The sequence below is a fragment of the Diachasma alloeum genome, unplaced genomic scaffold (assembly GCF_001412515.2).
Source record: "Diachasma alloeum isolate Michigan unplaced genomic scaffold, Dall2.0 Dall_scaffold_00377, whole genome shotgun sequence".
NCBI lineage: Eukaryota > Metazoa > Arthropoda > Insecta > Hymenoptera > Braconidae > Diachasma > Diachasma alloeum.
The window spans coordinates 182245-202884 of record NW_021680516.1 but is presented as its reverse complement, the minus strand read 5'-3'; the positions used below and the strand labels follow the sequence as shown (position 1 = coordinate 202884).

General features: G+C 38.5%; 1 protein-coding gene and 1 long non-coding RNA gene across 6 annotated transcripts in view; one reads left to right on the top strand and one right to left on the bottom strand.

Moving 5' to 3' along the window:
- Positions 1 to 262: 262 nt before the first annotated feature.
- On the bottom strand, positions 263 to 1574 carry LOC107041747. Its single transcript, XR_001461090.2, has 3 exons — positions 1388 to 1574; positions 817 to 1034; positions 263 to 376 (listed from the first exon to the last, which is right to left on the bottom strand). It is a non-coding gene; the product is annotated as an uncharacterized LOC107041747 (long non-coding RNA).
- A 281-nt stretch (positions 1575 to 1855) lies between these two features.
- LOC107041748 overlaps positions 1856 to 20640 on the top strand; it is a 188168-nt gene continuing 169383 nt past the window's right edge. For 4 of the 5 annotated variants that reach the window (XM_015262473.1, XM_015262470.1, XM_015262472.1 and 1 more), the window contains exons 1-2: positions 1934 to 2021; positions 2446 to 2851. In XM_015262473.1, the coding sequence (XP_015117959.1) occupies positions 2452 to 2851 (400 nt within the window). In that variant the 5' untranslated portion in view covers positions 1934 to 2021; positions 2446 to 2451. Of the gene's footprint in view, positions 2022 to 2445; positions 2852 to 20640 lie in introns of all 5 variants that reach the window. The other variant, XM_015262469.1, reaches the window with a different exon arrangement.

The window sequence follows — 20640 nt, the reverse complement described above, 5'->3', positions numbered from 1 at the left end:
ATCCAAAACGAAGCTGGTGGTGTGTCGGAGCATTCTTTATCGAGATAATCAGCGAAACCGAATCTTGAACAGAAATGTGATTTTGTGGGGTTTTGGGTGGAATCCTGTGGCAAAACGGGTTCATAAAGGTTGGGTGGGGTTGGAGATTTTCCTAGCTTCATTATGAATTCTGATTTGAGATTTTGAGTATTGTAGTTCTCAAGATCGAAATTCTACGGCCGTTTTGGGGAATTGAATTAAACATTTGAAATTTCCAGAAAATTCTATTCAATTTTTTTCTGACCCACTTAGCCCAGATCATTCATTTTGGTAGTTCATTCAATTCACCCCTGAATTTCGTGAAAATGCTTAGTCTGTCAGATGTTTCGCCCGATATCTGCAACAAAAATTTGCAAAGATCAATATCTTTCTCTGCAAATGGAAGAAACTTGCAGAATTCATTTAATTATAGATAAAAGCCTTTGTCAGTTACTTTACACTCTAATAAAAATGAACAAACTGTTCAATAGCCAAAGTGGTTTGGGAAATACTATAAAAAGAAAATAGAAAGTTTTTCTGATAGAATCTGTATAAATTAAAAGTTTCAAATATTATTATTCTTTTATTCTCACATTCAATCAATAAAAAAAAATTGAGGAAAGTTTTCTAAACAAATTTTGCCAGCAGATTTTGTTTCTACTGAAATGATTTTAGGAATTGATGTGAAAAAACCTCTTATGTAGTTGATAAAATATTCATAAGAAATCTTTCTCTTTTCACTTTCCCCTTTAAAATCATTCGTTACTAAACTAATTGAAGACTTGCCAAGACGAATACCTTGATTTCTCTTAGCTATAAGCACCATGAAGGTGAATATCTTAAATATATTCAGGTGAATTATTCAATTCTTTCTCGCATCCAATGGCTTCTGATTATTTAGTTTGTTTGTTGATTCAATTCACTATAGAGCATCTGATCGAAATTGTCAGTTTCTTCTCGATGTTTCGCCCCCATATGTGCAATGTAAATTGACAAGAATGGATATTTTAAGAATTCTGCTAAAAAAAAACTTTATCAGTTACTTTACATTCAAATAAAATAAACAAACCCTTTAACAAAAAAAAAAATCGTTCAGAAAATTTCATGAATAGCAAATAGAAGTTGTTTTTGATAGTCTGTCTGAATCAAAAGTTTCAAATATTATTATTCTTTTATTTTCATATTGCATCAATAAAAAAATTGAGAAAAGTTTTCATTCACCAATGATATTGTCAATAGATTATGGAATGCGTAATTTTCGGAGTTTATGTTAAGAGACTTCTGTATAGTTGAGAAAATCTATGGCAATCTGTCTTTTGAGAATTTCCCTCTCCAGAATAACTCATTCTCAAAATGATTGAATATTTACCGAGACGAAGAAAATACAAAATACTCCAATACTTGCCAACTCGTCAGCACCGTCAGTGATAATTAAATACATATATTTTTCTAAATTATGCAATTTTTTTCCTAAACCCACTGTGCTCCGGATATTTACTTTGTTTTTGTTATTGTGGAGGTTTGAGTTGCCGTTGCCGGCATTGAAAATCCGTCCAAATTCTCCCATTCTACCCAATCACTGGAGCACGAACTAAAACCATCGAGGTACGAACCGCTCGTTCGTTTCGGTCCTATACTCCGTGCAATCCAACATTGCCAACCAACGTCTAGTTACTTCCAGAACTTAATTTGACGACTGTACACCTATAGACTCACCCAAGTACCATTCCCCCACTTCTGCTGTCAAGAAAACCGATCGAAACACCACCTCTAACTACTCCGCGACCCGAGTATGGGCTCGAATCTGACAACGCTAGTTCGGCCTCCTGGTCTCTATTCTTCATGGTCCTAGTGCATCCATGCCCATTGTCCCAACTTGGTTCTTGCTCCTATTCTCCATGGATAAAACAATAGGGTAGTTTCTTGTGAGTGGAAGTTGGCAAATTTTTATTGGAGAAATAAGTTCGCAGTATCACGACACAACCTGAGGCCGATAAGAGATCGTATTCAATAAACAATTTCGCATATCTTTGGCAAAATAGAATACATCCATAATACGAATAGATTTTCCATATGAATTAAATGGGAAGAACCTGAAAATTTATGTGAAAGAAAATACTAATGTTAAAAAAATCATTGAACTAATGGGCTGCCCAATCATGATGACTATAGCTTTCGAAGTCCAAGCATTTTTTATTGATTCGACATAGAATATCACTTTATAATTATAATTAGTTGATTATTAGTCCACAATTATATGCATGAGTTTTGAATCAGTGATGCAATTTTTATTAAATTTCAATTTTATAGATGACTCGATTACTTGAACATAAGTATATATATATATGTATATATATATATATACATATATATATATATATATATATATATATATATATATATATATATTTTTTTTGTAAAAAACAGAATCTTATGGATATACAAGTCAGTGATACGAATGGCGGGAACGCCGAGGTGGCGCGCACGGAATCTAACCTGCAAGCAATTGTGGAATCTAAGTTAATGGCAGAGCAAACTCTTAACTCAGATAAATTACAAAGTGCAAAGAAAATGGACGAGGATGAGGTAAATGGTGAGGATAAGAGTGTTGGGAAGAAGTTGGAGTCAGCGGGGAAAAGAAGAATGCGTCAATCAAAGTCAAATTCGACTAGTAGTGTGGAAGCTGACGCCAAGCCTAAGGCTAAGGGAGTTAAGAGAAAACTCTTGGAGCCGGATGGTATTAATGAAGATGAATCTGCAGAGTTTGTTGGTTTTTCATCGGAGAGTATCATTATTATTGAGACTGGATTGCAAATTCTTCAGAAACTTATTGGTGAGATTTTCATGACACTTAAGAACATTTGTATTGAATATGTTGTCAGACTAATGGCGAAAAACACATCGATACCTCAATGACAGAATAACGCAATCACAAACTTGGTGTAATATTGAAGAATAAATAGGCATGCACTTCTTTTCCAACGATTGTCGATGTTTGGTGGTTGCCTTACTCTGTTTTTAAGCTATCGGTGTAAGGGATATGAACAATTACAGCAGTTGTGCTTCGTTGGCAATGTATGTAAGCGACTTCTAATTCATTGTCCACTACATGTAGTGCGAAATGAGCTTGTTTTTTTGCTGGGATTTTTTTTAAAAATTATATCGAGTTGAATGGAGTAGAATTTTTTACAGATTGAAATGAGATCTGCCAGAAATAGTATATTTCGTAACGAGCTAAAAAACATTTTTTCACGAGTTACGAACAATATTTTTCATCACAATGTGGCGGAAATTGGACTTTTAGGCACGCGGAGCGTGCCGAAAAGTTCACTTTTCGTCACAGCGTGATGAAAATATTTATAAATGAATAAGACAGTAATATAAGGTATTCACTAAAAACGAATATTGAGCGTCATTCTTCCCAAATGAATTGGTAAAAGTTTTTGAATGACAATAATTGGATGATTTTGCCGATTTGTAAGGGAGGTGGGGGTAAAACTTTTTTTAAAAATGTCAATGAGGGGTTGAAATGTTGATAAAATTCAATAATTTTTTTTCCAATACAAAGAACAATTCTTTCCCTTTGTGACGAGCCTAAACTGAGCTCAATTGATCAATTTGTTTCTGAGTTATGAATAATTTTAAAAAAGTCTACAGTGTCCGTTTTACCCCACCCGCCCCTACTTTGAAGATTTTAATCTTATCGAGTCTTCTCATAGGATTTTCATGACATTAAAAAGACCTAAACATCACTTTTCTATTTTTTTTTTTGATGATATTACATATAAAAAGTCACTTTTCCCAATTTCTGAATTTTTGACTAATTTTTTGCTTCCAAATGGAAGCTATCTAATTGAGATTTTTTTCAATTTCCTAATTTTGGGTGGAAATGCCTAGAATTGTCACGAAACATGAGGAAATTATGCTTTTAAAAAATGTCTATATAAGCAATTTAAAAAAATACTGACCTAAAATATTGCCTAAAAATTTTTAGTATTATTTTTATTTTCTCATTGTAAACTACAAGTAAACAAGCAGGGTTGCGAGCCTATTCGACAAAAGCGACACACTGTTATTTTAATCGTTCTTAGTCTTTTTTATTCTTTCTCTCTCTACCAATTTCATTGGTAATTAACTTCCGAATGGATCTGCCGCAATGGTTCTATGATAAATTCCCCTGAAAGTTCTTCTTGGAAAATTTCCTATATTTTTTTCTCCATCGACTTGCGTTATTTTTATCGTTATTTTCATTTATTTGAATTGTAAGTTATTTGTTATTTCTAAGATTATTCTTCTCCAGTGTCCCTCTTTTGTACTGTTCAATTTTCCTATACCAACATTTACACTATGGCATAATTTATTATTCTTCATACCAAGAGATTATATAAACCGACTACTATGGAGACATGTATAATTTATTGGAGATACTATGGGGACATTCATATAACGATGACTTTGAGGACTCATGAATTATTATTAATAATCAGTACTAACTTTAGTTGTAACCTACACATATTGCCATAATATTTTGTGCATAACATTTTGTGCGCATAGAGGAATGTAAATACTAGGGGAATACGAGGACAGAATATTGAAATATCAATATTATTTGTCAATTATTTATTTTCTCATAAATCTATTTAACATGAAAACAATTAATAGAATTAAAAAAAAAAAATCACATATTTCTTTGACATGAGGGGAAAATAACGAACGAAAGTAATATTTGGCGAATGAAAATGGAATGATATTTTAAACAGTACTTTTAATGGAAAATACGAGAGGTTATTTACTGGTGAAATCACTCTGTAACTCTGGAATGAAATCACATGAAATCATTTGCAATCACCAAATTAGTGAGTTAAATTTTATTTTGAAACAGTAAACAAAAAAAAATTTATTATCGCCTCATCACGTCTTTTGATGAATATGGTTTACCGACAGAGGTCTTCTCTCCGCGACAGTATGAAAGAAAAACGAATCACAACACTGAGAAAATAAGTTTTTTTAGAAGTACGTCTTTGCTTATATCAAGAAACTCATGGCTCGAAAATTTCCAGGCGTACAATATCTCACTAAGAAAAAAAATCTTACACCAAGAAATTTTAAACTTGTCCGAAAGAGGAGGGCAATTGTTTCATAATAAGAAAACGAGCTCTCAAGTCAATTCAAGTGGTTTTTGCATTAAAATATTTTAGAATTGAGGCTAAAAAACTATTAAATGAATTAATTCAACTTGACTGGCTTTGAGAAATCGCTTCCTCGTCATCAAGAAAATTGTCCTCGTCTTCAGGACAAGTACAAGACTTCTCGATGAAAGTTGTTTTTTTCTTAGTGTAAGACATTCTGCTCTTGGAAATTTTCAAGTCACGAGTTTCTTATAAGATATAAGTAAAGACGTACTTCTGAAAAAAATGTTTCTTTTCTCAGTAAACTCTGTCAAACTCCAGGATTCTCAAAACAAATCGATATCTGTCGCGACTCTCACAACTCGCCGTTACACGTGTTCAGTACTGTAGTTCAGAAAAAAAAATTCGGGAAAAGAAAATTGGATCCTTATCTGATTTTTTCAAATAAATTTTTTCTCATAAGAAAAAAACAACTGTAAAGAGTGTGAACACTGAAATTACTCCAAAAATTTTCTTCTTACCCATTAATATATTTGTTTTCTTGAAAAATTTAAAGTTTATCGATGGGCATGGCCATGGCACGTCCGTAAGCTTCGGAGAAGAAAATCATCACCCGTAGTTTTTGAATTTGTGACCAATACTCACATTTTGGCGCAATCTTTGATCTTCCCCAAAGGCATGGAAAAATTTCAAATTTTTTACAGAAAGTTAATTCCTACACTTAATGTTCCTGTCCAACCGTCAGGGCCTTATGACTCAATTTTTCTACGTATCACTCTCGTTCGATCCCTTTCATTGCCCCCTGGTAAAATGAGTTCCCCGTTGCAACTTGTTCGCCATTCACTGTGAGGATTCTCACAATCGAGAAATTCATGATTTTATGTTTTTATAATTTAGAAATTTTGTGAATTATGGAAGCTTTTTTATTTTGTGAATTTAATGAGGATTATATGGATTTTGGAAAATGTGAATTGAGAATATGTAGTAAAGGTGATTGAGTGGGCTGTTGGTTCCCGGGGAATATTTCTAATAAATATAGTTCCGCGACAGACCTAGATCGCGCATTCTTTCCGCGAGTCAAATAGTAGCCTAAAGGTGTTAAACTTCCGTCAGCAGGGTAGTTCGATACGCAGGTGTGATGGGGCGATCGGGAAGGCCTCACCCGGGTTCGCCTACGATCCTCGCCGGAGGAAAGAAAAGTAACCAATTGTCAGCAGCCAGTTATATTAACTGTAGTTACTAGCGAGCTGTGGTCGAGCCATTGACAGTAGCCAGCGACACTAGTCTCTGACTATCGCGAGCTGTGGTAGAGCCAAATTGTCAGCAGCTACTAAATTAGCATTTGCTACTTGTGTGCTGTGGTCGAGCCATATTAGTTAATTTTCGTCAGCAGCCAGCTTAATTAGTCTTTGACTAAAAGCAAGCTGTGGTCGAGCCCTTGACAGCGACGGATGAAACTGTCGTGGTAGAGCCACGCGGGGAGGAACGTTCGCGAGGGGGAAATATTCTGTTGGGGTGGTAATTATTTGCGAAGTACTGAGGAGGGGAGCGATGTCACTCGTTCGCCGACTCAGCCATCTTGAATTTGAGAATTTCGGGGGATATTCTGTTGTACCGACGGTCGTGAACTCGTTTTACCGACGGACGATTCAGAGGAGTGCGATTCACGGACTGAACGATTGGCGCGAATAAAGGTTAGAATTTTAGCATATACAATTGTTGTGTGAATTGGTTCATTTAATTAATCAATTTGGTTTAGTAGTATTGAAATGGATGAGAATAATTTCAATTTGAACAAAAAGGGAAAGATTTTATGTACTATGGTAATATTATTTGGTTTCTATGTAATTTTTGAATTAATGTATTGGCAATTTGTTTATTAATAAAAGTTGTGATGATAACTATAATCTCTATGATGAGCTCAAGGCTACATGAATCGGCATAAACTGAGAAATTCGTTTTCATGTTTAAATAGAATTTTAGATTCATTCAACTGTCGGGTAAAATAATTCTCGAGAATATCTCGTGGAATTATTCTGGGGAATCGTTGTGTTTAGTGTGGGTCGAATAGCGTTATCGTTCGGTCCAAATTTTGGTAGTCAAACTCTTCTGGTCTCTGGGGGGCTGACACTTTATCGCGAAATTGACTGAAAACTGAGCACTCGATTCAAAATTCGTGAAACTCTAGTATTTGAGAAATCTGGTAGAAATTTGGTAAATCTGGTAATAATTTGGACAAGCTGGTAAAACTGGAGAACTGGGACAATTTGAAATTTAGAGATAATTTATTGGACGAACGGCATTCCCTCAAATGAACCCTGGCAACTGAAGCAACAAATAGTCGAATGATTCGTCACATCACAAGGTCGGATTTTATCACCCTGAGGCAATTCCGCAGATAGGTGAAATGAAAAATTCGAAATCAGTTGAAATCATTTGAAATCATGGGGGCCTACCGCGAAGAAAAAACGAAGGAATCACACCGCGTGATCACGTGATTGCTTCACCTCGTGTTCCCATATTTCCGCATATTTTGAACGGAGGAATCCGGAACGTAGACTATCAAATTTTTGAATTTTGATTCGGAGTACCGTATGAAGAGGTTATATATTAAAATAAGTTCATAAATTAAATTTGGTAATAAATAAATAAATAACTAAGACTTGATAGTTTAATGGAAAGAGTGTGAAGATAATGGTGGTTTTAAAAAAAATAATTTCTTAACCAATAGTTAAATTTCGGAGTTGATGGTGTTAAGTGGAGTGTTTCCCTGATGTCCAAGGAGTTATGACTTCTTTGGAGGACCTTCTGTGCAGAACAATTGTAAATAATAAGAAAACATGTAAAAAAAACAACAGTTGTAATTTATGAAAAACAAGAATCCTCCATAAATTACAATTGAGTGTAATTTAAGTTGCACGCGTGTGTCTTCGACCACTCGGATTGTTGGTTTTCCTGAGAGCGTGTCCGTGGAATGACAATCCAGAGGATCCAGGGGGTGCAAGTCCGTATGGATTTGCTGCGATCGTTTCCATTACATTTGACCAATTGGAAGAGGAATTCGTCGGCGGGAGCTTTTGACGATTTCGTTTTGAAGCAAATTTCATAGGATGCAAATGCAGATTGTTTCACAATTTTGGTAAACGATTGTGCAGTTTTGTACTCTACGTTATGGTCAGGGGATCCTAGGGGCGAGATTGGAAGAACAGGTATAAAAGGCTCAATGTAAAAATGTAGAAATGTAAAAATGTAAAAATGTAAAAATGTAAAAAATGTAAATATCGATTGAAATTTTACCCTGTAGGCTTGTCTCCACTTTCCGTCGAGGACATGTAAATAATAAAAAAGCAGATGTAAATAAAACAATAGTTGTAAATTATGAAATTCATGAACTTGTAATTACAATTTATGGATCATTCATTTTTTCCATAATTTACAACTATTGTTTTATTTACATCTGTCCTCCACAGAAAGTGGAGACAAGCCGACAGAGTAAAATTTCAATCGATATTTACATTTTTTACATTTTTACATTGAGCCTTTTATACTTGTTCTTCCAATCTCGCCCCCATGACCCCCTGACCATATCGTAGAGTCCAAAGCTGCACAGTCGTTTACCAAAATTCTGAAACAATCTGCATTTGCAACCCATGAAATTTGTTTCAGAACTAAATCCACAAAAGCTCCCGCCGACGAATTCCTCTTCCAAATGGTGAAATGTAATGGAAACGATCGTAGCAAATCCATACGGACTTGCACCCCCTGGATCCTCTGGATTCTTTTTTTTTCATAAATAACAACTGTTATTTTTTTTTACGTTTTCTTATTATTTACAATTGTTCTGCACAGAAGGTCCTCCAAAGAAGTCACAACCCCTTGGACATCAGGGAAACACTCCACTTAACACCATCAACTCCGAAATTTAACTATTGGTCAAGAAATTATTTTAAAAAAAATAATGTCCAAGGGGTCGTGACTTCTTTGGAGCACCTCCTGTGCAGCATAATTGTAAATAATAAGAAAACATGTAAAAAAAACATAACAGTTGTAATTTATGGAAAAAAAAGAATCATCCATAAATTGCAATTAAGTGTAATTAAAGTTGCACGCGTGTGTCTTCGGCCACCCGGATTGTTGGTTTTCTTGAGAGTCGGTCCGTGGAATGACAATCCAGAGGATCCAGGGGTGCAAGTCCGTATGGATTTGCTACGATCGTTTCCATTACATTTCACCAATTGGAAGAGGAATTCGTCGGCGGGAGCTTTTGTGGATTTAGTTCTGAAACAAATTTCATAGGATGCAAATGTAGATTGTTTCAGAATTTTGGTAAACGATTGTGCAGCTTTGGACTCTACGATATGGTCAGGGGGTCATGGGGGCGAGATTGGAAGAACAGGTATAAAAGGCTCAATGTAAAAATGTAAAAATGTAAAAATGTAAAAAATGTAAATATCGATTGAAATTTTACTCTGTAGGCTTGTCTCCACTTTCTGTGGAGGACAAATGTAAATAATAAAAAAGCAGATGTAAATAAAACATAATAATTGTAAATTATGGAAAAAATGAATCATCCATAAATTGTAATTACAAGTTCATGAATTTCATAATTTACAACTATTATGTTTCATTTATACACGGAAAATGGAGACAAGCCTGCAGGGTAAAATTTCAATCGATATTTACATTTTTTACATTTTTACATTTTTACATTTTTACATTTTTACATTTTTACATTTCTACATTTTTTACATTGAGCCTTTTATACCTGTTCTTCTAATCTCGCCCCCATGACCCCTTGACTATATCGTAGAGTCCAAAGCTGCACAATCGTTTACCAAAATTGTGAAACGATCTGCATTTGCATTCTATGAAATTTGTTTCAGAACTAAATCCACAAAAGCTCCCGCCGACAAATTGCTCTTCCAATTGGTCAAATGTAATGGAAACGATCGTAGCAAGTCCATACGGACTTGCACCCCCTGGATTCCCTCTACTTGCTCCCCTGGATTGTCATTCCACGGACACACTCTCAGGAAAACCAACAATCCGGGTGGCCGAAGACACACGTGTGTAACTTTAATTAGGGGAGGGTGGGGTAAAATGGACACGTCAGACTTTTTTAAAATTATTCATAACTCAGAAACAAATTTATCAATTGAGCTCAGTTTAGGCTCGTCCCAAAGGGAAAAAATTGTTCGTTATATTGAAAAAAAATTATTGAATTTCATCAACATTTCAACCCCTCACTAACTTTTTTAAAAAAGTCAAAAGTGTCCGTTTTACCCCAACCTCCCCTACACTTAATTGCAATTTATGGATGATGCTTTTTTCTTTTTCATAAATTACAACTGTTTTTAACTTCCCGACCCGAGGGCAGGAAGTTATTGCAATGACCCCGAAAATCGAATGTGGAAATTTAAGCATTTCTCCACGTTTCATGACCTTTGGAACCACTTCTGACCCTTTTCAGGTACCTGTCTGTATGTGTGTATGTGTGTGTGTGTGCGTACGTCTGTGACAAAAATTTTGTGCCACGATTCCTCCTGAACAAACGATGCGATTTGACTTTTTTTTTTTAATCGCTGTATTTTCATGTGACTTGAACCTGATTAGATTATGGAGACGATCGTCTCAGCGTTTCTCCAGTTTTTTCCAAAAAACATTTGGAAAAAAGTCGAAAATTAGCGTTTTTTTGTAAACGAGACCATTTCTCCGTGCATAACGATGCGATTTCAAGTTTTTTTTGTTAGAAACGATGAATCTTGATATAACGCACAAATCATGGAATACTGGAAGACATTTAATCAGCAGTTCACTAGCTTTTTTCGAAATCGATATACATTCAAGAAACAATTTTACTTTTCTGATAAATTACATCTTTTCTCGATGCGGAATACGGCGATGTGTGTGGATGGGAGTGTGTGTGAGTGCGAGCACGCGTACGGATTTTCTTGTCTTCTATGGGTATTTCCTCGGAGAAATGTGAGAAAAAGATTGAATAAATACATAATAAAAAAATTAATGAAAGAAAAAACAAATGGTCGGGAAGTTATTGGTGCTACCCGTAATGGGTCACATCCAATTCCACCAACCCCTACCGGTCATACCCTAAAGAGGGAGCGCGCGACCGGGCCTGATTTTTTTTCACATGTTTTCTTATTATTTACAGTTGTGCTGCACACAAGGTCCTCCAAAGAAGTCATGACCCCTTGGACATCAGGGAAACACTTCACTTAACACCATGAACTCCGAAATTTACCTATTGGTTAAGAAATTATTTTGAAAAAAACCACCATTATCCCCACACTCTTTCCATTAAACTATCAAGTCTTAGTTATTTATTAATTTATTACCAAGTTTAATTTATGAATTAATTTTAATATATAACCTCTTCATGCGGTACTCCGAATCAAAATTCAAAAATTTGATAGCCCACGTTCCGGATTCCTTCGTTCAAAATATACGGAAATATGGGAACAGGAAGTGAAGCGATCACGTGATCACGCGGTGTGATCCCTGCGTTTTTTCTTCGCGATAGGCCCCCATGAAATCGGAGACACAATCACTTGAAAGCACTTGAAATCAATTATTCATTGATATCACGTGAAATCACTTTGAAATCACTTGAAATCAACAGTCATTGTGTCACGATATTCGGTAGTGAATAACACTTCGGGAAAAAATGCATAATTGTTTCAACTTTTATGTTTAGTTGACAACCTCAAGTAATATTTCTGAACAAAGTGGAATTAAATTCTTTAGAGAATAATGAAAAACTGAATAATTGAGGCAAACAGTAACATTCTGACCTTTTCAGTGGTTCTGTTTCTTGGAATATTAAATAACTGAGAGAAAAAATGAAATCCTGTTGATGTCAATACGAGTGTTTCTTTAAGAAAAAATTGTTCACAAAATTCTCAGGACCAACGTACCTGGCGCGGTTTTTTATCTTAATGCGGATCCTTATTTGGGAATCTATTGTTTGAGATTTGAGATCCACTTTGGGACTCAGAAATTGCTTTGGAGCATACTACACCTTGCTAGGTGTTCAAATCTTTAGATAGTCAATGGTGTGATTGTGTTGGATGGAATTGCTGGATAGTATAAGTTAATGCTTTAAGCTTATTCTTTTCCATTTTCAAATATTTTTATTTTCATGAATAAAAATTAAATTAATTAAGGTAGTGATCGCCAGGTAGCTATCGGTATTCCCGACATAAATGCATGGAGAATGTTCATTCGACCATGGTGTCAACATAAAGTGACACCTCTCCGCAATGAGTGTTTCAAAAAACCGCGTCAAGTACGTTGGTCCTGAGAATTTTCTGAACAATTTTTTTTTTAAAGAAACTCATATTGACACTCTTTTTCATCGACTTTGTGTGGATAACCACAATTTATATGGTCGTACCCGCTCCGTAACTCACAGGAATAGACAATATTGAGTTAGCATTGATGAGTTCAAACTTATAAAATTTGCAACAGTACCAGTCGACTGTAGAAAAAAGCTGAAATTGTTTCTAGATATTATGAAAAATTCTGTGGTTTTTCACAATCACAAGTTCAACTTCATGAACTTGGCGCTCTTCCTTATTTCTACACTTTTCTCAATTTCCCAGAAACAGTTATCGATAAAGAAGTACTCGGGCATATTTCCACAACAACGCATTGAAATGGTTACTCGGCATTTTTTCAATTTTTTTTTTCTGAGAAACAATACAATTTTTTTTAAAATCATTTTTTCCTGAGAAACAATACAATTTTTTTTGGAAAAAATACAATGCTTACCAAGGCGCACTTGGCCGGTTTTTAAAAAAAAAAATTATTTTTTATTTTTGGGGGATTTCAATCATTTTTCCAAACCGAGTGACTCATGTCACAAGGAAAGACTCCAGATAATATGCAACATTATTTGGATTTACTTTGCTCCAAGAACAAAATATAAATATCCTTGGAGTTCCTTGGCCATTGCGTTTTGGCAACGGTTAAATCATCGACATGTATACACTCGCTTGTTTATCTCCCAAGATATCGAGTACATTCAATAGCGAAGTGGTGAACCGGGTTAAATCGATTTTGACTTTTGGCCAGTTTTTGATGAATATCTCAGAATCTAAGAGAAATAGAAATTTTTTTCTCATGACCTTATTTATAACCCTCAATGGGCTCTACAAAAAAGGACAACAAAAATTTTTCTATATCTTTTAGATTCTGAGATATTTGTCAAAAACTGACCAGTAGTAAAAATCGACTTAACACAGATTACCGCTTCGCTACTGAATTCACTTTTTTTTTTGTATTCTCACAAACCTTCACGCTCCATATCTCTTGAACAAATCACCGAAATTTACATAGTTCTGATAAATTATTTTTCAAACCATCGTCACTCATGAATTCCCATTCAGAAAACAGAAAAAAAAAGTGGATTAGCTTTAGAAACTTGTTTCTAGATGTTAAAAAATTCTGTTCTTAAGCTTTATCCTTGGTAGGATCATAAAAGTTGACCAATTTGGGGATTGTTTTTAAGAACCGATATTTCATTAGTTTTAAAACCATGTAACGAGATTTTCTCGTTACGGTAAACTGTTTTACCAACACGAAAACCCATGAGTTAAAAATGGTTAGAGTGAGGGACAGAGAGAGAGAGAGAGCGATATCTAACCCCAGCCGAAGAAGCTGAGCGAGAGATGAGAGTGACATCGAACGGCGGTTCAAGTGAACTGCGCGTGAAGTGAATAGACCAATCAAATAATGCCAAGAGACGTGGTTTGGGTGAAACCATGCTCCTGAACATTATAGAGAGGCTGTCGATACCCTGTCGCCTTATCTAGAAACTCGCCCAGCTGTGTTGGGGGAAACGGGCCAACGTACTGGCGTTCCAACTGGGCGATTCTAGAGGCGCTATCGACTTAGACTAGGGACCAACGGCTAGGTGAGAGGACTAGCGCCCTCTCGATTGCCGTCGAGCTGATTGGTGGTGGTGGGGTAACGGATGACCCACCGCCGCTGAGATGTTCAGACTAGGGGGAGAAGGCCCTAGTAGATTTCGAGACAGTCGGTGACAGGCACTGGAGTCGAGCGGATGTCAATCGTCCGGTCCTCGACGACGGTTGAAAGTGGCATTAGTCCATTATGGATTATGGGGGTCCGTTGTGAGGTCGAGGTCCGGAACAGCGAGAGAATGGGACGCTTCGGCGTCTCAAACAGAAGGATCGGATTACTTTGAGGACGTGGAGTGTTTTAATTCCATGTCCTCAGGGATCCATCACTTCGGACGAAAGAAGTGGTGTTGGCGTGGATCCGTGGGCCGGGAGTAGGCCGACTCCTGGAGGCCCGATCGCACGTACATCCACGACGAGTACTCTGGGTGTTGGCCCGCGATGATAGTGCTTTTACCGAGCATTGAGGTTGAGTTGGGGTGGGCACAGGTGGGTGAGAACAAGTCTCCGGATACCTGTGTCGCATGTGCCACTCAGTGTTCGGCGCTCCGAGGAGTGAGAAGGATTCGCAAGTGATGGTCGACTTCTCCAGAGTTGAGCCACTCTGGAGAGGAAAGGAATACGTCAGAGGAATGGAAGCATCCTCGACGAAAGATACATGGAGGAATGGCCCCTGGAAGATACGCTTAATCGAAGTCCCTCGGCTGAAGAGACGAGGATCGATCGAGTGAAATACTCCTAGTATGGTGAACCTCGCCCACTCTACCGTTTTACGCTGATGCTGGTTCGGCATTGTTAGTCCCGCCACGAAAAGTCCTCAGGGTAGACGAGTTATCCTCTGAGGCCGGTTTACCGTTGGATTTTCCGTGAAAATCCAGCTGGCGCCCGACTTAATTGAGCGATAGAGGAGATGCCCAAAATAGTTTGGGATATTTGCTGGTGGAGCACCGGCAAAAATCCTTTACAAAATGGCGCCCCACGTCGGGCTTGAGCACTTGAACCGCCGTTCGATGTCACTCTCATCTCTCGCTCAGCTTCTTCAGCTGGCGTTAGATGTCGTTCTCTCTCTTTGTCCCTCACTCTAACCATTTTTAACTCATGGGTTTTCGTGTTGGTAAAACAGTTTACCGTAAGGAGAAAATCTCGTTACAACCAATGCTAAATTTCTCTTAATTTTAGAAAATTTTCAAATTGAACTAAAAAATGACGGCCGAGGTATTTAAAGGGCGTAAGCGCCCCATACATAGGGAGGGAAGCCCAAATATCGGGAATTTCAGATGTGTGGAGGGAGGATTTTGCAACGAGGGGGAGCGGGGGAGGTTGTGAATTTTCAATTCACAATGGATTCAATTGTAAATTGAAAATTCACAACCAAAGAAACTGAGTCGTTGAGTTTTTCAAAAATATCTCCGAAACTAAGGGAGATAGCGATTTTTTAGGAAAATTTGGTGTGGAGGGGGGAGATGTATATTGAGAATTCACAACCAAAAAAAACTCAATGTCCGTGATTTTTTCGAAAATATCTCTAAAACTAAGGGAAATATCGAATTTTTACTGCAAAATTGGGACAAAATTCTTTCCAAAAATTAGGGGGGAGGGCGTGTGTTATACATCGAGAATTCAATACAGCTTGCCTTCCCCTACCCCCCCCTAATTTTTTATAAAATTTCGCCATCTCCCTTAGTTTCGGAGATATTTTTGGGTAACCTCAACGATAACTCACCCTTTCATAAAACACCCCTCTTTGCAAAGCCCCCCATTTTACACCCCCCCCGGATATCACAACCGCGCTTTTTGCAAAATTCCCACTCAAAAATTCAAAAAATTTTCTAGATGTTAGAAATTTTTTTTTTTTCTAAAATCAAGTACATTTTAGTTTAAAAATTATCCCAATTCTAATAATTAATTTTAAACGATTTTCTTCTAAAACTTAGAAGAAAGTTTCTAGATTTTAGAAACCTGAAGGATATAAACCACGGTTTCTAAAATTTAGAAACTTTTTTCTAAAGCTAATCCGGTTCTTCTCTCTGTGCATCTGTAATTTTTTTCATACCCTACAAGGGTATTCACATATATTTGTTCAAGAATTAATATAATTATCAAATTATTGGACAGACCACGAGTGGAATTCTCAGTACGATAAATTTCACAATGCTAATAATTTGTTTTATGTCATTAGGCCCGATAAACCGGCTTCGCGATAAGCGGTTTTCGGGCCCAACGACATAAAATGTCATATGTCACGCGGTGATAAAAGCATTATCGGGCGAATGTGATTATAACGCCTCGCCTCGCCGTCGGCTCGGATTATAAAGCCACATTCGCCAGATTTGTATATTTCGTCACTAGACCGAAAAAAACTTTTCTGGCGAATACGAGTTTGCAGCCCGAGCCGAAGGCGAGGACTGCAATCATATAAGCTAGAAAAGTTTTTTTTGGCCGTATGATGAACAGTATTGTTTGTCATGACGGCCGTAGGCAGAGATTCGTGGATGCGGAGCGTCCGTGAAACGCTGCCTTACGGCTGGAATGACAAAAAATACTTTTATCGCCTGATGACATAATATACTCTTACCACGCGAGTGACTACTACCGCCGCCATCAGAGCCAATGTGAACTACATGCTGCTTCACATGATTTCAGGGGTCCCACCAGCCTCTGGTCCATAGACATATAATACATAGACTACGGGTTCGGGTGGTGGGGGCTGCAAGAAATAGAAAAGGAGCGCCGTTTTGTCGATGGTTTCTCTTTTTGTCGAAATTCCTCAGAGTGAAGCAAGAATGGTCACGGAGTGAGGGATACGTTCACTATGCAGTGGCGACTATCCCCCTCTACGGTACTGTTCGACAGAGAAGAAAACCGGCGACAAACGCAACACTCTCTGTCCGTTTCGTGCTTTTTTCAATACACAGGAGGGATAGGGAACCCGCAGTCTATGTATTATATGTCCATGGTTTGGCCTCCTTCCCTCTTGGTAAAACACTGTTGGCAATTCCTGGGATGCGAAAAATAAGAATTCGAGTTGCGCTGCCAACTTAATGGCTCAAGTCTGACCGTTTTCATTTAGAAGATAATGGAAACGCGAAAAATGTGCATGCTAGTTCGTTCCTATGTGCATACTAGCGCCGCCGCAAACGGCCGCGACGTTGATGCCCATTTATTATGCCTTTGCTTTTTTTTGTTTCTTTGGAAAATTAATGATTCATCGTCGTTTTAGTCTATTGAGTGTTAAAGTTAATGAAAACAACCAATTCATTGCTTGTTCAATTTCGATATTTCAATAAGTGATCCACTAATTCTGAGTTTCCGTCTTCACTGAATGAAGTTTTAATTACTATTGTAATCAAAATTATATTCAGAGTGCAAAACAACAATTATCAAATTTCTTACAGTCCATAATTTTTTTGTCTTCGCCTCCCTCTTTATTTCCGTTTACAACTTTCGAAAAGTATTCAATTATTTTTCTAGAAAAATTATGGGTTCAATTCTGATGTTCTTTTGCTAATTCGAAGTGTCTTCTTTTCATTCATGATCTTTTTCACAATTTTATTCGACGATGTCATGAACTTGAAACTTCGATGAATCATCTGAAATTTTTTCAAATTTTCTATAAACTTTCGAAATTTATATGAATTTTTTTCAAGAAACTGGAAAATTTTTGTGGAATTGTGGAGAAAATTCGAGGAATTTCCAAATTATTTCCTCCTTTCTCATTTCAGTTGATCAGAGTCCAGTATTCGGGCTCACAGGACTGCTTCAAATCAGTTTTATTTGCAAAATGCTGCCCTTTCCTATCAATTATTTTCCCATTATTTATTCAACAATCCTCGAATATTTGAGAGATATTGGAAATGCTTTGTAATTTTCAAAAACTCCATGGATTGTCTCTAAGTTCTTTAGAAAATCTCATAATTGTCTTGAATTTTTGGAAAACTACCGAATTATCTTACATTTGGAAAAAAATTGACAGTTCTCTGATTTTTTTGAAAACCTGCAACCTTCCTCGAAGTTTCTATAATTCATTCCCTATTCACCCCCTCCCGTGTAGGAATCGCGGCGCTCGAGCTCTGGTAAGAAGCCGTATCCCAGCTAGAAATACGCCGCTCCACCCCGGCTAGTAGTAAGTGACCGAGATTGGCGAATTTTTTTCCAGGAATTCCCCCCTCCCCTCCCCCCTTTTTTCCAGGAAGTGCACGTGCACGTCCCCCCTTCCCCCCTCGGCGGCATGCCTTTGAAGAGGCCGTCGGCGCGCTGGGGGGCCCCCTGGGGTGCAAGGCCTCAAAGTTGGGGTCCGAGGGTCACAGGAAGTGGGTGGTGGGTGGAAAATGGCCACCAGACGGAAAATGAGTGACGGGTGGAAAGTGGGTGGTGGCAATAAGAAATAACTACGTAACGCACAATTTATAGGATTACATAAATTATTTATTCAGAAATTATTCTTATTGTCTAGGATACATAATTTTCTTAATTGTAAAGGATGATGATGATGATGATTATTATTATTATTATCCTCGTGAATGAGATCGCTGGATGACCCTCGAGGGCTCCGACTTCACCTCGAAGACCACCCAGCAAGCTAAGCGATACAAACAAGTCCTAATCGCTCTGCAGTAGCGCTCCCTCCAACCAGAGGGTGAGCACTACTGCAGTCCAGAATCATGATGCCTAAGCAGTCGAAGGGACCCAAGAATGACAGCCTTTTGCATCTGGCCAGCCAGTATTAAGGCATTGCGCCTGCAGGCTGGAATCACCTCAAGCGCAGATACAAAAGACTGTTTCATGCCGCCAAGAGAGCCAATGATCAAGACGATCAGCTCGACCCTAAACCCGCGGTTCAACTGACGCAGCTCAAACAGGAGCAGCTGGTATTTGAGCCGTTTCTCCTCTTCCTTCGCAGATATATTGCTCTCGGCTGGCGCCGAGAACTCAATCACGTAGATGACTTTGTCTTCAAAGTCGAAGAGGACGATATCAGGCNAAGAATGACAGCCTTTTGCATCTGGCCAGCCAGTATTAAGCCATTGCGCCTGCAGGCTGGAATCACCTCAAGCGCAGATACAAAAGACTGTTTCATGCCGCCAAGAGAGCCAATGATCAGGACGATCAGCTTGACCCTAAACCCGCGGTTCAACTGACGCAGCTCAAACAGGAGCAGCTGGTATTTGAGCCGTTTCTCCTCTTCCTTCGCAGATATATTGCTCTCGGCTGGCGCCGAGAACTCACTCACGTAGATGACTTTGTCTTCAAAGTCGAAGAGGACAATATCAGGCTTCGTCGCAGCGATGGGCCTGATAGTCGCAAACGAGAAGTTCCAGTAAATCTTACACCTCTCATTCACGACAACGGACTCAATATCTCCTGGAGCATAAGGCAGAATCGGCGTCCGGTCTATCCCATAAGAGTGCCGCAGATGGTAATACAACACTCTCAAAGCCGCGTTATGACGGTGGATATAACTCGTCACTGCATATGTCGGACAAGCCGACAAAAGATGCATCAGAGTTTCCGGGGACTGTTTGCAAGCCCGACACTTAACATCCGGGACTTGCAACCCCATAACACGGCTCCTATAGACCAAGGTGTTTATCACGCCATCTTGACACGCGCAAATGAAGCCCTCGGTTTCAGACATCAAGCCAGCCGACGTCAAATATGAGAAAGTCAGCTGGACGGACAAGCCCTGTTCTTCCACATGACGAAAGAACACGCCATGCATGGGCCTTTCAACGTGTAGACGAAGCAAGATGGACTGTGCCGCCTCCTTGATGGTCGCTCTTCGCCGAGATTTAGTCATGCTGGCCAATGAATGACTAGCCAGCTGACCACCTCGGCCACGACGAAACTCCAACCCGAGAGCCTCAGCTGCGGTATCCGCCGCCTTGTAGAGAAAGGCCTGAATCCCATGAAGCTCATGATCGTGCACAAACTCCAAGAGAGGATCCAAGCCGTTCATCACGTCACAGGCCAAGCCGAGGACCAAGCGCTCATGGAGAGATTCTAGGCTGAGTAGTCCTCGGCCACCACTGTCACGCGGGAAGTATAAACGGGGACATGAAGATCGGGGATGTAGGCTCCTGTGGATGTTCATTAGCTTACGAGTATCCCTGTCCAACTGCTTCAGCTCATCCCTCCTCCATTGGAGCACGCCAAAGGAGTACAGAAGAACTGGAACAGCGAACATGTTTATCGCGGCCACCTTGTTCTTTCCGGAAAGTTCGGACTTCTAAACTCTCCGAAGCCGCCGACGATACTCCTCACGAAGAGTCTCTTTGACCGCCTCAGCGTCCACTACGGATCGCTGATTGAAGCCAAGATATCTATAGGACTCCTCAGCGCCAAGATGTCTAATGACGCTTCCATCCACCAGGTGTATCTTTCCCATCCCGTCCCCAACCTTCCCCCTCTTTATGTGGAAGACTGCACATTTGTCCAACCCAGCGCGTATCTGGGAGACCCGGGTTCGATTCCCGGCTGGGTGAAGCGGAAATTTTTTCTCTCTAAATTCTAATTCTCTTAGAATTCTTTAATGCCTAAAGGAGGTTAGGCGGTGT